At 56.1% G+C, this 20,967-nt stretch overlaps 2 protein-coding genes across 3 annotated transcripts; one reads left to right on the top strand and one right to left on the bottom strand.

The window, feature by feature from the left end:
- Positions 1–4,437: 4,437 nt before the first annotated feature.
- KISS1R (KISS1 receptor) lies at positions 4,438–7,700 on the bottom strand. The gene is given in 6 exon segments (XM_036425197.2): positions 4,438–4,999; positions 5,001–5,329; positions 5,475–5,707; positions 5,933–6,068; positions 6,608–6,732; positions 7,457–7,700. Coding segments are annotated over 6 exon segments (1,173 nt in total). The 3' UTR covers positions 4,438–4,893.
- Positions 7,701–11,165: 3,465 nt separating this feature from the next.
- R3HDM4 (R3H domain containing 4) lies at positions 11,166–19,675 on the top strand. 2 transcript variants are annotated; one of them, XM_036425169.2, is made up of 8 exons: positions 11,360–11,496; positions 15,376–15,530; positions 16,176–16,300; positions 16,730–16,853; positions 17,007–17,092; positions 17,466–17,551; positions 17,637–17,692; positions 18,646–19,675. In XM_036425169.2, the coding sequence occupies exons 1-8, from the start codon at positions 11,414–11,416 to the stop codon at positions 18,747–18,749; spliced, it is 819 nt and encodes a 272-aa protein (XP_036281062.1). In that variant the 5' UTR covers positions 11,360–11,413; the 3' UTR covers positions 18,750–19,675. The 2 variants fall into 2 exon arrangements, with proteins under 2 accessions (XP_045432345.1, XP_036281062.1); XM_045576389.1 differs by lacking the exon at positions 15,376–15,530 and having other exon boundaries at positions 11,166–11,496.
- Positions 19,676–20,967: the final 1,292 nt, after the last annotated feature.

Below are 20,967 nucleotides of genomic sequence, written 5' to 3'. Positions count from 1 at the left end.
TCAATAAAAATATATTTGGTTAATCCTTTCCCAAGGGTATTTTCAATTGATTTTTTAAAATTTATTTTTTTATACCTGGTTGCTTATTTTTTAATATCCTCCTGCCTGAGGAAAAGGGGAGAAAGAGAGAGAGGGAGAGAGGGAGAGGGAGAGAGAGAGAGAGAGAGAGAGAGAGAGAGAGAGAGAGAGAGAGAGATATCAATGATGACAGATGTTGATATTCTGATTGTGATCTTGTATTACCGTTTTCTAAAATATTACTCTAGCTGGGACTGGTTTGACTCAATGGATAGAGCGTTGGCTTGGGGACTGAAAGGTCCCGGGTTTGATTCCAGTCAAGGGCATGTACCTTGGTTGCGGGCATATCCCCAGTAGGGGGTGTGCAAGAGGCAGCTGATCAATGACTCTCTCATCGATGTTTCTAACTCTCTATCTCTTTCCCTTCCTCTCTGTATAAAAATCAATAAAATATATTTTAAAATATTACTCTAGGGGAAGCGTGGGTGACGATGTGGGAGCTCTCTGTGTTAGAATTTAGAGTTTACCATCATCTAGAAACAAAAAATGAAAATAAAAAAATGAAGTTAGCCCAGCAGGTGTGGCTGCCTCCTGCATGCCCCCTACTGGGGATCGAGCCCACAACCTGGGCATGTGCCCTTGACGGGAATTGAACCTGGGACCCTTGAGTCTGCAGGCCAACGCTCTGTCCACTGAGCCAAACAAGCCAGGGCTCCACTGATTTTTAGAGAGAGTGAAAGAGAGGGGGAAAGCCAGAGAGAGAGAAACATCCATGTGAAAGAGACACATGTATTGGTTGCACCCCCACCAGGGCCAGAGCCTGCAACTGAGGTACACACTCTTGGGTCCAGAATTGAACCTGGGACCCTTCAGTCCTAGAGCCGAAGTTCTATTCACTGAGCCAAACCAGCTAGGGCGGGCTATTATTTTTTGAGAGAGAGAGAGGGAGAGAAAGGACAGAAACATGGATGGGAAACATCATCTATTAGCTGCCTCCAGCACGCTCCCTACTGGGAATCCAGCCTGCAACTCAACGCGGGCATGTGCCCTGAGAATAGAACTGGTGACCCCTTGGTTCCTGGGTCTACGTTCAACTGCTGAGCCACACCTGCTGGGCTAACGTCCTTGTTGTTTTGTTTTGTTTTACTTTTTGTTTCTAGATGATTGTAGACTCTACATTCCAATGCTGAGAGCTCCCATACCCTGGCCAGGCTTCCCCTAGACGCCAGGGCCTAGAGTGAATTTTAGAAAACTGTAGTGCAATATCACAATCAGGATATCAACACTGATGCAATCCAGCCATCCTGTCTGATTTCCCCATTTTACTTGTACCAGTGTGTGTGTGTGTGTGTGTGTGTGTGTGTGTGTGTGTTTTGTTCCCTACAGGGTTTTTTAATCATCACCTGAAGATATGCTCTTTTATTGACTTTTTATAGAGAAAGAGAGAAGGAGAGGGAGAAGAAGGAGAAAGAGAGAGAGAGACATTGATCAGTCACCTCCTGCACACGCCCTATCCAGAGATTGAACCCACAACCTGGGTATGTGCCTTGAGCTGGAATCGAACCTGCAACCTTTAAGTGTATGGCATGGGGCGACGCTCCAACCAATTTAGCCACCAAATTGTAGTTCCATACAGTTTTACCACCTGTGTAAATTCATAAGTCTACCACCACCGTCCAGGGACAGACCAGTTCCAACAAAAAGTCCCTCAGAGCCCTGACCGGTTTGGCTCAGTGGATAGAGAGTTGGCCTGCAGACTGAAAGGTCCCAGGTTCGATTCTGGGCATGTACCTTGGTTGCAGGCACATCTCCAGTGGGAGCTGTGAAGGAGGCAGCTGATGGATGTTTCTCTCTCTAGCTTTCTCTCCCTTCATCTCTGTAAAAAAATCAATAAAATATATATATATTTTTAAAAGGACCCTCAAGTTGCAACTGGTTTGGCTCAGTGGTAGAGCATCGGTCTGTGGACTGAAAGGTCCCAGGTTCGATTCTGGTCAAGGGCATGTACATTGGTTGGGGGCACATCCCCGGTGGGGGGTGTGCAAGAGGCAGCTGATCGATGACTCTCTCTCATCGATGTTTCTAACTATCTCTCTCCCTTCCTCTCTGTACAAAATCAATAAAAATATATTTTTTTTAAAAAGTAAAGAAATAAAAAGGTCTCTCATGACACCCACCCACCTTTCCCCACCTTTCCTTCCTGCCACCACCCTTCACCACTAATCTGTTCTCCGTTCTGTCCCTTTGCCACCTCGAGGACCTTAATAGCTGAGACCACACACCATGAACCCCTGGGGATGATCTTACACTGTGTCGTTCCCGAAGAGCCACCCAAGATGTTGCCTGTATCCATAGTGTGTCCATATTTTTTTCCTCTGAGTCATAGCCTGTGGTGTGACTGGCCCACAGTCTGTTTCCCCATCTCCTGGTAAAGCACACCTGGTTGGCTCCAGTTTGGGGATTGTGCAAATGCAGCTGCTAGGAACACAAGTACAGGTTTTTGTATGAACAGAGGTTTCCATTTCTCTGAGATAGATGCCCAAGAGTCTGTCTTTCTTAAATGATTTTTTCAATTCCTTTTCTTTTCACAGAGAAATGCTGCCATTCGCTAGGCACACACCTCATCTTTTAATCCCTACAGCACACCCGGCTTTTCATTCCACAACTATCTACCTAGTCAGCCTTATGGTGCACTGGGCCCTGGAGACCCCTGGGGGACCGAGTAAGGCATGCACCCGAGGGTACAGCACAAGGATGTTAGCGCTGTGATGGAAAGCCAGGTGGGGTGCCTGGCCCAGCCTGGTGAGATCTGGGAGGACTTCCTGGAGGAAGAGGCAGCTGACCTGAGGCCTCATGGGTGAGTGAAGGTACACCTCGCCCAACAGAGGGACCTGCATGTGTCAAGGGCCAGATGCAAGAAGAATGGCAACAGTTCAGGAAGCCACTGGGAGGGAGTGATTCGGGAGATGTGGGAGGAGGAAAGAGAGGTGGGCAGGGCCTGTGAGCAAAGAGAATTTCACCCTCACATCCAGCCTGGAGGCCAGGCCTTGAAGACCAGAACAAGAAGGTTCAGGCCAACATCAAAACAGCATGATGGCCCAACCCGGTTTGGTTCAGTGAATAGAGTGTCGGCCTGTGGACCGAAGGGTCTGGGGGTCAATTCCTGTCAAGGGCACGTACCTCGGCTGCAGGCTCCTCCCCAGCCCTGGCCCTGGTCAGGGGCGTGCAGGAAGCAACCAATCGATGTGTTTCTCATATTGATGTTTCTCTCTGTCTTTCCGGCTCTCTTCCACTCTCCCTAAAAATCAATGGGAAAATATCCTCGGGCGAGGATTAAAAAACTACGTGATGTCCTAGCCTCTCAGCCCGGCGCGCCTCCCGCCCAGCCATACCTCCACAGACCTGGGTGGTGTGGAGAGCTATCATGTCCCCACATAACTGGGGAGGACGGGGCCTTCCAAGGTACGGGCAGCTGTCTCTCAGGGCAACGAAGCCTTCAGCTCGCAGGGCTGTTTGGGAGACTGCACTAAGACTAAACCATCCAGAGGTGGGGTTCCCCCCCTCCCCACACACACACACACACTCCACCCCGCTGTGGAACCTGGTGGGATTCTGAAAGTGAGGCTTTGGGACTCCTGAGCCCAGGCCGCAGGAAGCGTGGAGCTTCTGCCTCTTCTTGGAAGTTTCTGCGGAGGAATGTCTGATTTTCCTGCAGGCCATCCAGGAGAAAGCCCCACACTGGCCACTAGAGGGAAGCTTTCTCCCAACTCCCTGGCCCAGCCAACACCAGAGGGTCGCAGCACCGCCAGGCTGGATAATGAGAGACAATGAATGGCTACTGTTCTGAGACGCTGTCTGGGCCAGTTTGTTACCCAGCCATCAATCCTGCCTCTTGCACAGCAGCTCCATGCTCTGTGCCCCAGGGAGGTGTTCCCGGTCTCCAAGTAGCAACGATAACAGCCAATTCCACCATTTTGAAATGTACAAAGTGTTCGCATTTAAACTTTTTTTACTTATTGATTTTATTTTTTAAATTGTTTTTTAAAAATTGATTTAAAAAAAAGAAAAAATTAATAAAGAGGGAGAGATAGGAATATCAATGAGAGAAATATCCATAGGCTGCCTCCTGCAGGACCCCTACTGGGGATTGGTGGGCTTTATTGACTGATTTGAGAGGGGGCGGACATTGATTTGCTGTTTCACTTATTTATGCATTCATTGGTTGATTCTTTTTTTTTTTAATATATTTTATTGATTTTTTACAGAGAGGAAGGGAGAGAAATAGAGAGCTAGAAACGTCGATGAGAGAGAAACGTCGACCAGCTGCCTCTTGCACACCCCCTATTGGGGATGTGCCCGCAACCAACGTACATGCCCTTGACCAGAATCGAACCTTCAGTCCGCAGACAGACACTCTACCACTGAGCCAAACCGGTTTCGGCCGTTGGTTGATTCTTGTATGTGCCCTGACCAGGGATTGAAATCACTATCTGCACGTATTAGGGCGATCGCTGTAACCAACTCAGCTACCTGGACAGGGAGTGTTCGAATTTTAATACCGCTGACAATGAGATGAATCTTGCGATCATACAGTATACGGAGTGAAAACGTCTATCGGTGCTTCCTGGAAAGTTCCAGACGTTGGGTGCCGGCATCAAAGTATCTTCAATTTCAGGACATAAAGAAATAATAATCACAATACCAACAACTGCAAACATCACAGCCAGTTTGTAACAAACCTTACAGGAGGACACAACATTTTTACTAAGATGCTCTTGGACGAAAACAAAGGTATTAATAACGGAATCATGGCAACTGCTGTTCAAGCAACACCCATTCCAGAGGGAGGCCCACCTCGGTTCCACCAGAGTCGGCTCAGAGAGGGGCAGCGTGTTCCCTCAGGACGCACAGCCCTGGCCCGCCGTCTCCCGGCTTCGTCGTCGCCCTGCGGTGGCGGCGGGAGGCGGGGCGGGGAGGTCCGGGGACCCGGGGCGCGGGGGGCGCGGGGGCCGCTGGGGGCACGGGCAGCGCAGGCGCAGACGCGGCGCAGGGCCCGCCGGAAGTGCGCGCCCAGGAAGGCGTAGAGCAGCGGGTTGAGCGCGGAGTTGCTGTAGGACATGCAGTGCGCCCAGATCTTGAGCGCGTAGGCCGCGTAGCTGCGGGGGTGCCAGGAGCCCGACGGGCCCAGCGCCTGCAGCACCAGGAACAGCTGGATGGGGCCCCAGCAGACCGCGAAGAGCAGCACCACGGCCGCCACCAGCCTGGACACCCTGGCCCGCACAACGTCCGCCCGCTCCGCCAGCATCTGCCCCTGATGGGGGTGGGAGGAGGAGGGGCTGTGGGACCTTCCCCCGGAGCTGCCCTCCTGTCACCCCCTCAGATTCCCCCATGTGCCTCCCCACCCCCCGCCGTGCCCATCCCAGCCCGGCTCCGCCTCCCCCCAGCCCGCGGCGCACCTGCCGGGAGCTGTCGGCGGGCGCCGGGCTCAGGGCGGCGCGGCCCAGGTGGCGGAGCATGGCCCCATAGCAGGCGCAGGTGGCGGCCAGCGGCAGCAGGTAGAGCGCCAGCAGGTTGTAGAGCGCAAAGGCGCGCTCCAGGGCGCGGCTGGGGAAGGCCTCGCTGCAGTAGGTGCGCGGCCCCGGCGAGAGGCGGTGCAGGGCGAGCACCGGCGCCGACACGGCCGCGGAGCCTGCACCACGGGCGCAGCTGAAGGCCTCGCCCGGGGACCAGCGCCAGGAGGGGCCGGGGCCCTGGTCTCCCGGGCGCCTCCCCAGTCTGCGCGCTCAGGAGTTCTTCTCCGGCAGCGCCATGGTGCGCATTTCCCGACGCCCAGAGGGAGATGGTGAGACGGAAGGCGCCCAGGGCACGAGGAGGACTTGTCCCCCCACCCCGTGTGCTCCCGCGCTGCACTCACCCACCCAGATGCCCAGGCTGACGGACAGCGCCAGGCGGGGCGTGCGGCGGTGCAGGGCGCGCAGCGGGAACACCGTGACGTACCAGCGGTCCACGCTCATGGCGGTCAGGGTGGCGCACGTAGCCTGCACGGAGACCTGGAGGGCCGGGAGCTGGGCGTGGGGTCTGCCTTGTCTATGTCCACACTGCGGGTCCCCCTCCGCTCCCCCCTCCCACCCACACACACAAATGTCCAAACACACAGGGCGTGTCCTGGGAGGTCCTGACCCACAAATGAAAGGGTCAGGAGAGGGGTGATACCAGAGAGGACCCCAGAATAGTGAGGGCTTGAGGGCACCACTGGGGCCTTCTGAGACCCAGAGACTGAGACAGGGAGAGGCAGAGCCATCCTAGGGGCCGGTGGGAGGGGCAAGAACCCGCATCACCCTCCAGTGCTCATCTCCAACACCCAGTGCCTCCTGTAGCCCTGCCCTCCCCACTGCTGGGGTCCTCCGCCCCCCACCAACCCACTTCGCACTGGGCTACACCTTCTCCCAGCCTATCCACCAGGCTGATTCAGCCCCACCCCCCTACCAACCCACTGCCCACTGGGCCCCATTGTCCCCACTGCACCCACCTGCCCACACCCAGACCTGCCCCCTGGCTCCCAGTCCCTCTCCCCCAGCCCACGGCCCACCTGCTGAATGTAGTTGACAAACTTGCACATGAAGTCACCCAGCACCCAGGCAGGCAGCGGGTAGAGTAGGGCGGTGAAGGGCACACAGCACAGCAGGAAGGTCACGTCAGTGGCCGCCAGGTTGGCTGCAGGCAGAAGTTCGGCTCTGGACATGGGGCCTCCGCCCCCCAGCGCTTCTGGCCCAGCTCCCTGGCACCCACCTTTGTCTGAGTGACCAGCAGGTCAGCTCCAGAAGGCCCCCTACATCCCCCAATCTCCCCCTTTTACACTTCAAACATCCCCCACACCGACTTCACAGCTATCAAGCTTCAGTGGGCTCACCCCTGTCTGGGCTGGGAGAGCCAGAGCAGGCTCCTGTCCCTCTGAGCCTCAGTTTTCTCCTCTGCAAATTGGAGACAGTGGTGCTGGCCCAACACCCATCGTCGATGGAGAACACGAACTGAGCACTCACCTGCGTGGTGGGTCATCCCGTCACACAGGTGTGCAAACTGAGCCAAAAACTGTGGCAGAAATTGCAAACTGGGAGCCCAAGGACCAGGCAGCCCCTCCCCTCCACAGCTTTTATTCATCGAACACTGTGTCCTACGACCGCATTTCAATCGGACATCTTCCCGGAGCGGCAGGGGCGAGCTCTCCAAGCCACACTCTCCAACCTTTGATGTGCTGCGACCGCAGGAACCCTCCAGCGGCCGTTGGGGACCTCTAGCCTAAGGCGGGGGGGCCAGGAGGGAGAGGAGCGGAGACCCGGGAGAGACGCCTCTCTGGCAGGGCCCGGGCACCGCTAGGGGGCGCTCCCGCCCCTCCGCCCTCGTGGGGACAGGGGACTGGCAGATACACCCAGGGGCTCACCGATGTAGAAGTTGGTCACTGTGCGCATCTGCTTGTGGCGGCAGATGACGAAGATGACCAGCGAGTTCCCGGTCAGGCCGAGCAGCATTAGGGCGCCAAAAAAGAGCGGCACGAGCCAGGCGTCCAAGGACCACACCGCGGGGGCCGGGCCGTCCGAGGCGTTGGCGCCGCAGCCCGGACAGCCCGAGGCGTCGGCCGGCGCCCACCGGGACGCATTGGGCCCCGAGCTGGCCAAGGCGCGCATGACTCTGCCGCTCTCTCCCTATCGATCGCTCCCCGGGACCGCCGCCCGGGGATGCACCTGCGGATCCCGGGAAGGATCTCCGCCGGAAGCCACCCTGGTTTGGAAGGTGGCTCCTAGGGGCTCAGCTACGCCTCTGCTCTAGCCGCACCGCCTCGCATTTATACCCCATTCCCGCCAGATCTCCGCCTTCCTGCCCCTCCTGCAGGCGCTCTCCGCTCCTTCCCCTGCCAGGGGCCCTCCGCCCGCTCAGCAACCTTCCCCCATTCTCTCCTCCCCCTGAACGGCGGCGAGGGAGAGCACTGGAGCAGAGGAACTGGAGGAAGGGCTGGGGCAGAGCGGGATGGGATGGGGTAGGATTTGGGTTGCTGCAAATCAGACCCCTTAGGCGTGTCCACCTCCCAGCTCATGGGCAGCTATTGGCAGACACCGGTACCGCTGCTGGTAGGTGCCTGGTGGTGGACGCTGTTGTACCAGAAAACTCACCCCTAGAAATGGACTCCATAGACTGGCCCAGTGGTCGGCAAACCCATTAGTCAACAAAGCCAAATATCAACAGTACAATTGAAATTTCTTTGGAGAGCCAAATTTTTAAACTTAAACTTCTTCTAGCGCCACTTCTTCAAAAATAGACTCGCCCAAGCCGTGGTATTTTGTGGAAGAGCCACACTCAAGGGGCCAAAGAGCTGCATGTGGCTCGAGAGCCGCAGTTTGCCGACCACAGGACTAGCCTATGTACCAGGATGGTCGCCATTGTGGAGTACTTTGCAGCAGAGAATAAGATGCTACCATTTGTATAAAAAGACTAAAATGGGGGAGAAAGGAAGAGCTTTGCACAGGCATCAGACCACATCAACTATCTCCAGGGGGGAGAACAAAGAGCCAGGTGGAGGGGAATGACTCCTTGTTCACTCTTTTTATACTTGCCAAGTTGTTCTGGACAACTTAGAATAAAAACCCGGGGAGAGAAGTCCATGTGGGATGGTAAGAGGAACAGGTTGGATGGAGAGAGAGGAACTGTTTGGAGAAAGCTGCAGAGTTGAGTGGGCCTGAGGGAGCACTCAGCAGTGGATGAACCTTCGAGGTGGGGGCTTTGGGGAACAGCAGCAGCTCCCTGCCAGGCCAGGGGTCCAGGAGGTTGGAAGAAAGTGTGCCGGAAGCCAATCCCAGCACGTCAGCAAGGGCTGAATCATCTGAATGGCTGAGGGCACTTCCCCAAACCTGAAAAGGATTTGCATAGATGATTGCTTGCTGCCAGACAGCTGAGGGCATCTTAATCTACATGTCATTGCCTCATCCTGGCCAAACACCTGAACAGCTGGAGGTAATTCACCAATCTAACAATGGCTTCAAAAATACCAAAACCTGGCCTTTGAAGCGTATATCTATCTACCTTGCATTAGGACAATTTGCGTTAACAAATAGCCAGCGGTCCTGAGACAAGGAAAATTTAGTTCCTTTAGCTAAGCTCCTCTGGCCCCCCAAATGCCTTCCAAAATTATGTTTAGTCTCTGGGCTCCTATTTAATTTACACACAGCGCTTCTCCAGATTACTGAACTCTTCTAGATGTTGGATCAAGACAGCAAAAGTGCAGTCCAGACTCGGAACGAGGCCCTGTCAGTCGAGGCTCAGGCTGCATACTCTAGGACTGGCACATTTATTGAGCAGATATCATCATGGGTCAGAGCAGGAGGCAAACATTTGTAGCCCCCAGAAGCCCCCCCCCTTCTTTCTTCTCTCCCGATGTGCATCACCATTAATTTCTTTTGCATCTTTGCACATTTATCTACATGAAGTCACAGCATGAGCTCTTTGGGGAGGGGTCTTTTAAATAATTGTTCCTCCTCCTTTTTTTCTGCCCTCCATTGCTCTTTTTATAATTTTTTTTTACAGAGAGGAAGAGAGAGGGATAGAGAGTTAGAAACTTCAATGAGAGAGAATCATCGATGAGCTGCCTCCTGCACACGCCCTACCGGGGAAGTGCCCGCAACCAAGGTACATGCCCTTGACTGGAATCGAACCTGGGACCCTTCAGTCTGCAGGCCAATGCTCTATCCACTGAGCCAAACCAGTTAGGGCTCCAATTGCTCTTTTTAAAAAAATATTATCCCCATCACCATTTATCCCATCTATGCCCCCTTCCACCTCCACCCACCCCCACCCCTACAATCTCCCCCTTGCTCCTTATTTGTTAAGATATGGTGGGTGCACCCAAACCGGTTTGGCTCAGTGGTAAAGCATCCGGTCTGCGGACTGAAAGGTCCCAGGTTCGATTCTGGTCAGGGGCAGGTACTTTGGTTGCCGGCACATCCCCGGTAGGGGGTGTGCAAGAGGCAGCTGGTCTATGTTTCTCTCTCATCGACGTTTCTAGCTCTCTATCTCTCTCCCTTCTTCTCTGTAAAAAATTAATAAAATATATATTTTTAAAAAAGATATGCTGGGTGATTTCTTCCATACAATTTGCACCTGACTGGGTCTGGCAGGTTGCATCCCTGTGGTGTAGGTTCCCCACTTTCCTTGTAGACGGAAGGGAGGAGCCTCTAAGTCCTCCCATGGCTCCCCAGTGCCTTCGGACCAAAACCAGATCTGTCATCACCAGGTTCAGGGGTCTGCCCCTCCCCTCCAGCTCTACTCCCCCTGCCTCCCACTCCCTCCCTGCTCTGGCCACTTTGCATTGGCTGTTTGTTTTCCCAGAGGCTTCTCTTCCTCTCCCTGTGGGTGAGGGCGGGGTCTGTCTTGGTCACTGCTGGGTCCACAGAGCCCAGAAGTGGCCCCATGAAACAGGAGGCTTCTGTTGAATGAATAAACCTAAAATGCCCAAAGTGCTGGCATCCCAATTTTTTGGTTTTTAGTCCTCACCCAAAGATATGTGTGTGACTTTGATTGCTTTTTTAAAAACAGGAAGGGAGAGAGAAACATTCATTGATTGTCCCCACACTGAGGGTCAACCCCCCCCCCCCCCCCCGCCCAAATGTCCAAACACTCAGGCGCACACAGCGCGTGTCCTGGGATGGTCTTCAGGACCCACAAATGAAAGAGTCAGGAGAGGGGTGATACCAGAGAGGACCCCAGAATAGAGAGCCAGACCTGCCCCCTGGCTCCCCAGCCCCTCTCCCCCAGCCCCCAGCCCCCAGCCCACCTGCTGAATGTACAATAGTTGACCTTGGGATTGAACCTGCAACCTGGGTATGTGCCCTGACTCAGCCACTACCTTTGCTCGTGCTGGACGACGCTGGAACCAGCCGAGGCACACTGAGGAGGGCCCGAGTCCTATTTTCAGAGATGGGTAAACTGAGGCATGCAGCTGGTGTTCCAGGGGCTACACTTTCACGACCGACAAGGAGGGAGCTGGTGGAAGAAAGGCCGGTGGGTGCTCGGAGAGGGGTGGGGAGCATGTCATTCATCCTTCCCCTGCCTCCCAGGTCTCCCTTCCCTCCCGTTATCCAGGCCTCAGTTTCCCATCCCCCGGCTGGCGCCCCGCCATGCCCGCAGCCTGGGTTTGTGGCCGCCCCCTCATTTTTTCGGGTCCCCCGTCTGGGGCTGGGTGCCCCCTCCAGCCGCAGCCCGGGGTTGCACCGCCTTCCCGGCAGCGACCCCGCCCCGCACGGCCGCCCCGGGATCCGCCCGGGCCCGCCCCCGGCGCCGTCACTTCCTGCCCGGCCGCGGAGGCCTGGCCGGCGGCGGCGGCGGCGGCGGCGGCGGGGCCCTCCGAGCCATGGTCGCCCTGGAGCAGCCGGAGGGCGGCCCGGAGGCGGCGGCGGCGGCGGCCGGGGGCGGCCCGGGCGGGCGGCGGACGCTGTGAGCGCGGTGGGCGGGCGGGCGCCTCCCCGGGCTCCGGGCTCCCTCCCTCCTCCCGCCGGCCGCAGCCCAGCCCTCCCGCCCCTTTCCTCGGGGACACCCCCGACGCCGGTGGGATGGGGGGCTGATGGTGTCCGCGCGTTTTCCCGGGGAAATCCCGTTCCCACCCGCCCGCGGGGTGTTTGCTGGGCGGAGGGCGCGCCCGGCGGGGGGTGGAGGGACCCGGGGCCCTGGAGTCCCAGGTGCCGAGCCGTCTGGGGTCCCGGGAGCAGCTGTCACCGCTCGGGCCCGGCGGCCGCTGGGTGGTGCCCCAGGCTTTTGTCCACTCGCGGGGTTCATGCCCCCCAGGCAGGGCAATCACCCCACAGCCAGGGCTAGACCCCCACCTGGATTACCACCTCCTTCCTGGGTGCACAGGGTATGGGTTTATCTCCGGCTGCAAACCCAGATTAATGGGGGTGGAAGGGGGATGGAGGGGCTAAAAACCCGGTCAGCCGGAGCCTGTCTGTCCTCGGAGGGAGCCGGGAAGCCAGGGGAGCGAACCCATATGGCTGGAGACACCCCTTCTCCATAAGAGTGTGGGTCCTGTGGGTCTCAGGTTTCCTTTGAACCCTGGAGTTTAGGCAGAAACACCAGGGTTCAAAGGGTGTGGCCCACCCGTCCTGTGCCTCAGTTTCCCCCCTTGTGAAATGAGATAATAACAGTGGCTGGCCTCTTCTCTGGCTGGGGGGGGGGGGGGAAGGTGACCCTGTGTCCCTGAGGTGCCCAGCACAGGGTGTCCATTTTTTTATTATCTTAAACATCCTATTATTGTAGTTTTATTATCATTTTTAAAGGATCGTATTGTCTTATTATATTTGTTATTACTTTGTTATTATTATTAGCTTATGTTTTCTCATCTGGGCATTTGCCTGAGGCCCTCCTGGTCTCTACAGATACCGGTATTTACCAAACCGGAATGAGAGATAACACCTCTTTGAAGAGGCCTTGACCACAAAAGTGTGATTTACCTGCCAGGTGTGTTCCTCTGACCTGCACAGAGTGCCCCCACCTCTGTGTTTTGGGGTGTGTGGCCACTGCTGGCCTCACCCCAGGCTGAGTCATCTCTACCCCAAGCCCTCTTGGTTTCCTGCTAGGGAAGTAGGTTCCTGTCTTGCCCGTCCCTGAGGGAGGGGACAGGTCAGAGGAGGTGATTTTTGCCCAGGGCAACCGTGTCGAAATTCCCCATTTCAGGGAGCAGGATTGGGGGCCACAGGTCTGCCCTCCCAAACCCAACCGGACTTAGCATCTGTTCACCATGGGGCCTGTCCTCGGTGCACACATTTCCTGAGGACTGCTGGAGCCTCAGTTTCCCCATCTGCAGAGTGGTCTTTTTGGGTGGCACAGAGAGCGGGTGAACAGCCATGAGCACCCACTGTGGGGCCGGTGTTGGGGACACAGCGCCAACCAAAACGACCTTTTTGCACAGGTCTAGCAAGGAAGGTGAGGATTAAGGACTAAACACATACATGGACCAGCTGATCTTGGATGCCCATTGGTGATGCATGCAAACAGGGCTGATGGGGCTAGTGGGGGCTGAGGCGGTTTCTGGGGAGGTGACATTTGAGCAGAGGCCAGAAAGAGCTGAGAAAGGGTGCTTCCGGCATAGGCTCAGCACATGCAAAGGTCCTGAGGTGGGTGGTTTCTGGCGTGTGCGAGAGACATGGAGGGAGCAGACGAAGCCCCCAGAGGGGAGATGGGGTTGGGTATTGATGCTTTGCCAAGTAGAGATCATTTTATATAAAGTTTACACTGATAGTCAACACCACTTCCCCCAGCCTTTATAACAAGTAGGAGTTCTGGGAAACTGTGCCCTGCCCCCTTTATGCCTTGTCCCCTCTGTGTCTTGATTGGGGGTCCCAGGCCCTCCGTAGCCACATGTTTCTTATCTCCTGCTGGAATCTTGGTGAAGTCAGGAGGTTTGAGTTGATGGTGGACTCATTTTACAGTGCTCAGCACCTGAGGCCCATAGGAGGGTCGTAAGCCCCCTAAATGCCTGGGAACAAGACAGACGGGGTCTCCCACACCAGGTCAGGGGAGAGCTGGGCCTTTCTCTGACCGTGCTAGGGAGCCAGGGTGGGACAGGGGAGGGACCTGTTGGGTCTTAAGTGGGCTTTCGTCTGAGGTACCGACCACAGATCTCTGTGAACTCACACGTGAAGCGAGAGGCTTCCTTCTGTTGTATGGGGGAGGTCTGTTCAGACTCAGGTTCAAGTCTTAGCTCTGCTCCTACTCTGGAGGTGCCGGGAAGCCCTTTTCTCAAAGAGCCCAGGCCCTAAGGGCGGGCTGGAGCTCTCTCACTGCGGCCTGCCCTGCTCTGATGTCTGATAGCTCCCCCAGGATGTGGCTTCTCTTATCTGCCCAACCAGGCTGCCATCCTGGACTCTGTCCAGCTCCTGGAGTGGAGACCTAGGCTCTGGAGCCCCAGGGAGGCCAGGGGTGAATCTGGAGGTTGGGGTGGGCGTGCTTGAGGCTCAGGAGTCAATTCTCAGGGCGGAGCCTGTGCTGACTTGATATGTGAATGCTCACCCCAGGGATGTTGCTGTGATCGTTGGTGTGGCTGAGGGGGTGAGCTCCCCGTCACAGGAGGAAACCAAGCATGTGGGGGTTGGGATGCCAGGGGAGGGTGCCTGTCCCAGCTTCTGGCTTTGAGTATCCTCTTCCAGACTCGGAGGCACCCACAGGGATTTTCTGGGATATCTGATCCAACAGTTCGTGTGTGTGTGTGTGTGTGTGTGTGTGTGTGAGCACCTACTGTGTGCCAGGCCTAGCTGTGAGTGCCCCAGGCGAGGTTATGATCTGGAGAGGTGAGGAGTCCTCAGTGGAGTAGAATGTTCGGTGATCCAAAAACCAAAGCAACACAGTATTGCACGGAAGAGGTTGCGGTCTTCCGTGCAATACGGAGGAAGTTTCAACAGAAGCCAAACGGAAGTGAGCCAGTGAGCCATTCGGAGTCTAGGGGTCCGTGTACCAGGCAGAGGGCACAGCCGGCGCAAAGGCCCAGAGGTGGGGCTGTGCCTGGCTTATTGGAGGAGCAACAGGAGATGACAGGAGTGAATGAGGGAAGGTCCATGGGGAGGGCGATCCTGGAACCCCAAACATTCGAGAGCCAGAATCCACTCTTGCCCTGCACCGGGAGGTTTCCGAGCCCAGCAGGGACCGCCCACACGCTGTGTGAGTCCGGTGGGGCCCTCCTGTGGTTTGATGTCAGGGACTGACCGGAAAGCCCCAGCAACTTCTGGCCTTGAGCTTTCTACCCAAGAGCCCCCTGCTGCTCCTGTGCACCTGGCCTTCTGGTCCCCAGCAGGAGGCTTGGTGGCCCTGCTAATCCACCTCCATCGTTAATGCCATTTGCTCTGAGGAGGGCAGATTAGCTGGAGGGGGCACTCCGGGCCCCTCCCTGGTCCTGGTCCCTGGGCACATTGGGCAAGCTGGGCTCAGGCGAATCAAGCCTTTGAGAAACTCCCAGAGGATGGTGGTGTTCAAATCCGTACGCTCTGGGCCTCATCGCCTTACAGCTAAAATCTGGAAACCTGGGGGGAAGGGGGGCAGCTTTTCTCAGCCCCCCACTGATGTGTGGGCTCAGGCAAGTGTCTTCTCAGAGCTTCCGTTTACTCGTCTGTCATCACAATTATGCCTGCATTTTGGGTGATGTGATGATGAAACAAAATTGAATGTTAAGGGTCCAGGGCTACGTACAGGGCAGGGGGTGAGCTGCCGTTGCCGAGGGAAACCGAGCAGGTGAGGACCATGGTGGAATGGCAGCGGTAGGCTTCTGCCTGGGCGTCCTGGCCTGTCTCGGCCCTGAGGACGGCTCCCGCCCTAAACCCCGGCCCACAGGCACCTTGCAGGATGCCTGCCCGCTCTAGCTGGCCCTCAGGTGAAGAGGTTCTCGGCCTCCAAGCGGAAGCAGCACTTCATCAACCAGGCCGTGCGGAACTCGGACCTGGTGCCCAAGGCCAAAGGGCGGAAGAGCCTCCAGCGCCTAGAGAACAGTGAGCAGGGGTCAGGGGTGCCTCCTGGGGGGGTCCTAGGTCTCCGATGAGAACGGCATGCATGTTGGAATCATCGGCTGCCCTTACCATGAGCCTGGCCCTGAGCTGGGCGATCCTGGCGCTGGGCCAGCGGGAACTTGAGGCATTGGAGCTGGGGCTTTAGAGGGTGTGTAGGAGTTCAACAAGGCAGGAAGAGGTAGGAGGAGTTCCGGAGGCTGGATGGTTTTCTGTACCTTCTGGGAGAGACAGTTGGAATGTGGAGGTGGGGAGGCTGGTACAATCCAGAGAATAAAAGCTATAAATATGGGGGGGGGAGGGAGAAAGAAGCTATAAATATAGAGATGTTAGAGTGTCAGCCCGAGTACTGAAGGGCCTCAGGTTTGATTCCCGGCCAAGGGCACATACCTGGGTTGCAGGTTCAATTCCTGACCCCAGTCAGGGTGTGCGTGGAAAGCAACCAATAGATGTGTCTCTCTCACATCGACGTTTCTCTCTCTCCCCCCTCCCTCCCTTTCATTCTCTAAAAAATCAGTGGGAAAAATATCCCCATGAGAATTAACAAAAAATATAAATAGAGGGGGGGGAGGAAGCCTGGAGGGCCCCCAGTGCCACACCCCAGCTCAGAGACCATCTGTTTCCATCCAGCTCAATACCTCCTGACCCTGCTGGAGACGGACGGGGACACACGTGGCCCGGAGGATGGGGACCTGGCACCCCCCGCGGCACCTGGCATCTTTGCGGAGGCCTGCAGCAACGAGACCTACGTGGAGGTGGGGCTCCCTGCGCCCTCGCTCACCCCTCTGTTCCAGCCACACTGTTGCTGTTCCGGCTCCCACCACCAGGCATTGCCTGTGCCAGTGCCTCCACCAGGAGTCCCATCTACCTCTGGCCCCTTGATAAATGCCCCTTCAATCTTCAGTCGCCCTCTGGGTTCTTCAGACCAGGCTAGACCCCCTCCCCCCTCCCCTCCCGCGAACCCCCAGCACCCATGACTCATCTGCTCATCCATACAGATACCCCTCCCCAGTCAAGCAGGTCTCCAGGGGTCCTATGACTTTCTGGCGGGTCCAGTGGGCAGAGGTGTCCACAAGGAGTGTTTGTATACACTCTGGGGCCCGCCGTGTGCAGTGGCCAGACGGGGAGACTGGTGCCCGGAGATGCCCCGTCCTTAGCCCAGCGCCTGCCTGCCTCTGTTCCAGGTCTGGAATGACTTCATGAACCGCTCCGGGGAGGAGCAGGAGCGGGTCCTCCGATACCTGGAGGATGAGGGCAAGACCAAGGCCCGGAGAAGGGGTCCCAGCCGGGGGGTGGACCGGAGGAAAGGTGGGCCTGCATGGGGGTGGGGGTGGGTTCCAGACTTGTGGATGGGGGCCTGGCCCAGTGTGTGGTGCGGGACTAGGGACAGGTGGGGAGGCGCCCCGTGGGGCGGGCAGGCAGTTTGCTTCAGCTGCTGCCTAAAGCCCTGGCCTCTTGCAGAGGACCCAGCCTACACCCCCCGAGAGTGCTTCCAGCGCATCAGCCGGCGCCTGCGAGCCGTTCTCAAGAGGAGCCGCATCCCCATGGTGAGTAGCAGGCTGGGCCCATCTTTCCCCACCTGCCTGTCTCAGCTTTCCAGTTGGAGGTGCACACTCTGAAGTGGAAACAGGGTGGGATACACACCAGTGAGATCAGAATGCAGGGCCCAGGGCTGGTCAAGGTGGGAGGATCAGGGGCAATGAAGGCGGGCACTGCAGGATGTGTAGGAGTTCACCAGGCACAAGGTGCAGGCATTCAAAGATATGGAGATTTCTAAGTGCCTGGAATTCTTGGAACTCACTAAGTAGCCTCCTGTTGCTGGTCAGAGGCCACATTTGAACCCCAGGCTTTGAGCTCTGGAGACTGTCCTGGGCATGGGGGTGCTCGGACAGCCTGACCCCGGGCCTGTATCTCCTGCAGGAAACGCTGGAGACCTGGGAGGAGCGGCTGCTGGGGTTTTTCTCAGTATCTCCCCAAGCCGTGTACACGGCCATGCTGGACAACAGGTGACTGGTGGGGCGGGCGCAGCAGCTCCCTGCAGGTGTGCCTGGACCCCAGCCTGTGGCCACTCACCACCCAATTCCTCCACAGCTTTGAGAGGCTCCTCCTCCATGCTGTCTGCCAGTACATGGACCTCATCTCAGCCAGTAAGTGCCTGGCGGCTCTGGGACCCTCCCAGCGAATCAATTCTGCCCGTTCTGCCCTCAGAAACCGAGGCTACACGGGATGTTTACTCAGTGGGAGGCTTCTGGAGGTTGCGGGGAGAGCGGGGGGAGAGAGCCTGAACAAAGCAGTGGTAGTGGAACTCTGCGTTAATTCCTCAGAGTACCTGTGGTCCTGGCCTCACACAGGGCGATGCTGTGGACACAGACCCCGCCTCCACCCACATCTTCAGAGCCAGGGGGAGAGAGGGGCCGACGTGAGGGTGATGAAGCTGAGCCTCGAGGGGACCCCGGTGTCCGCAGGGTCCTCATTGAGCCATGCTCCCCTCTGCTGTGCCACACATGACTTCTGGGGCCCGTGTCCCCAGTTACAAAGGGTGGTTTTGGGACACCACTCTCTAGGGAAGGTGCTTGTAAGCCTTTGCTGCCTGTCTGGCTGTTTTCCTGCCCAGAGTTGCTTAGGAGACAGTTCCCATGGCAACCCAAGATGGTTCATCCACATGCTTGTCTTTGTTCTCAAATATCAGGATGGATGGGGGGCTTCGTGGCGGGGGGGGCTTTTCTGCTGGAGTCCAGCTGGTGCGTGAACACGGCGGAGGAGGGGCCTTGGTAAGCGGGGGAGCAGGAGAGAAGGCAGAAGTCTCCAGGTGGGACTGAGCTTCAGAGTCACCGCGAGGGTAGGGATGGAAGCAGGTGAACTGGGAGGAGGCAGGACATTCGTTCAGGCTGTGAGTGCCCTTAGCCTCCGGCCTGGGTATCTCGGGGCATCAGTCTGAACATGGATAAGGAACAGAAAGGAGGAAACGGGTTGCAGATGGAAGTTCTCATGGATTTGGAGCTGCTCTTGTGAGCCTGTCACCGTCAGCCAGACCCCAAGTGCCAGCTTGCCATGCCTCTTGCATTTTTTTCATTCTTGCCCTATTTGTCACCTCTTGCAGGTGCCAACCTGGAGGGCAAGAGACAGATGAAGGTCAGCAATCGGCATCTGGACTTCCTGCCCCCTGGGCTGCTCCTGTCCGCTTACCTGGAGCAACACAGCTGATGCCAATCTACCTGCCCCCGCCCCCCTTCCCTTCAAGATTTCCTATACCTCCACTAAAATGTTTGTTAATTTTAGAATTTTAGTCATGCTGTCCCCTTGGGATGGCATTCTCACCCTAGCCCCATCCCATCCCAGCTCTTCCAGGGAAATGCTGGCAGCTGGAGCTGCCTTAGACTCTACTGGGCCCACAACTCCCTGCTCTGGTACTCGTATTTGGGTGGAGAGACCTCAGTCAGCTTTCTCAGCCCAGCCGGAAGCTTACGTGAGGAGGGAGGGGCTAGGTTTTTTATCACTTTTAATGAATTCGGGATGATGTGTTGTAGATTTTAAATTTTTTCTTTTGGGATGAAAAACCAAAAATGCCAACTGATAAATTGGGGGCTTTGTTCTAGTCCCTGCTTGATTTCCCTCCCAGTTTTTGGCTAGAATTGGGAGGGGGGCGTGTCTCTGGGGTGCTGCCCCTCATCCCAGGAGCATTACGTTTTGTGTGTGTGTGTGTGTGTGTGCGCGCGCGTGCGTGTGCATGCTGGTGTCCTGCTACCCAGGACAGCAGCTGTGTCTTAAAGGCTGGTTTTACCCTCGTTGGGATGTGTGTTTCTTCCCCAGGTGCCTTTTGTGGCTCTGGGGGCCCTGCCTGCTCTACAGCCCCCCCCTCCACCTTTCCTCCTCTCTCCACACTGGGAGTCTGGGACTTCCAGCCAGAAGTCTCCACCCCCCACTGCCAACTTCCCCTCTCCGTGTTCCCTCACACCATCCCCCTCCCACTGCGCCCCCCCCAGCCTGAAGGTCTATAGCTTTGGGGTGTCGCCCTGACCGGGCCACAGAAGCAGGGCTGGGGGACACCCCTCCATCCACTGCCGTATGTGTGGCTATTGCGCTTTGGGAAAAGTGAATAATTCAATAAATTTCTGGTGCTCTGGTCTCCAGGTGTGGGGTTTTCTGTTGGGGCCAGGCGGGAGGCACAATAGGTGCTCAGGATGTGCATGGGTCCTGACCCCTGAGGGCGGTGGGTCTGGGGGAAGAGCTGAGTTGCTCCTGGAGGGTGAGGCAGATGGTGGGAGACTGCTGGGAGCATCTGGGCGTCGGCTCTGCCATCCTGGCCCTTCCTGGATGTCCAGGCTCAAACCCCAGCTCTGCCACTTTCCAGCTGGATGGTCTCCAAAGAGTCACTAGTGAGGTTCCTGGTGTAGCCAGCACAAAACACCACACACCGCAATAAAATATCCCTCACTGAGGCTGGAAACAAGGGTTTATTGTCTCCCAGTTCCGAAGGCCAGCAGTCCAAACTCAAAAGTGTCCAAGACCTTGCTTCCTCTGGAGGGTCCTTCCTACCTGTCCCAACTCCCAGTGGCTCTGGTGTCCCTTAGTTCCACCTCCCTGGAGATGGAGAATTGACATTAATTATGGGGATTTCTGCCCAGGTTTGTCTCTTCTCCCCCATGTATGGATTTATTCAATCATTTTATAGCAATGTGAGGCATGGGTATTCTACTTTGGATTATAATGGGGTATTGCTTAACTTCGTTATAGAAATGATTCCAAGTTTGGCTCCTGTATCTGTCTGTCTCTCTTTTGTTATTGATTTCAGAGAGGGAGAGAGAGGAAAAAAACATCAATGATGAGAATCATTGATCGGCTGCCTCCTGCTTGTCCCCCACTGGGGATTGAGCCTGCCACCTGGAAATTGAGCCTGAAACCCAGGCATGTGCCCTGACTGGGAATTGAACCATGACCTTCTGGTTTCATAGGTTGACACTCAACCACTGAGCCACACTAGTGGGGCTCCTGTCTTTTTTTTTTTTTTTTTTTTTTTTGAGAGTTACATATGTCCCCTTTTTCCCCACACTAACCCCTTACAGCCTCCCCTCCCCCTTACCCCCACCTCCTGCTTCAGGCCTTCACTACCGTATTGTCTGTGTCCATGGGTTATGCATATATGTATATAAATTCTTTGGTTAATTACCTTCCACCCACTCCTATGGGGTTTTTATTTCTTGAGCATGATTCTGACTTTCTGCCATTACATGATGCTCAGGCTGGGCTGGTGTGTTTCTCCAAGGAGTCCAATTCCTTTTATCAGGGCACCATGTTAGAAACCAGTGGACACTGGGTGCATTATATTCCATTTTAACATATATATATAAATAGTTTTAAAGCTAGACACTAAATAACAGAAATCCAAATGGCCAGTATGCAGGATAGACAAACAGATATTTTA

This window comes from Pipistrellus kuhlii, unplaced genomic scaffold (assembly GCF_014108245.1).
Source record: "Pipistrellus kuhlii isolate mPipKuh1 unplaced genomic scaffold, mPipKuh1.p scaffold_m20_p_8, whole genome shotgun sequence".
NCBI classification, from domain to species: domain Eukaryota; kingdom Metazoa; phylum Chordata; class Mammalia; order Chiroptera; family Vespertilionidae; genus Pipistrellus; species Pipistrellus kuhlii.
The sequence above is the reverse complement of the archived record's forward strand: the minus strand, read 5'-3'. Positions and strand labels throughout refer to the sequence as shown.

Excerpts from the sequence above, each read along its gene's own strand:
- R3HDM4 (XM_045576389.1), top strand. The coding sequence starts at position 11,181 with ATGCCCGCAGCCTGGGTTTGTGGCCGCCCCCTCATTTTTTCGGGTCCC. Across the intron at positions 11,497-16,175 it reads CCGGGCGGGCGGCGGACGCT|CTCAATACCTCCTGACCCTG; the intron begins GTGAGCGCGGTG and ends GTTTCCATCCAG. Across the intron at positions 17,552-17,636 it reads ACGGCCATGCTGGACAACAG|CTTTGAGAGGCTCCTCCTCC; the intron begins GTGACTGGTGGG and ends ATTCCTCCACAG.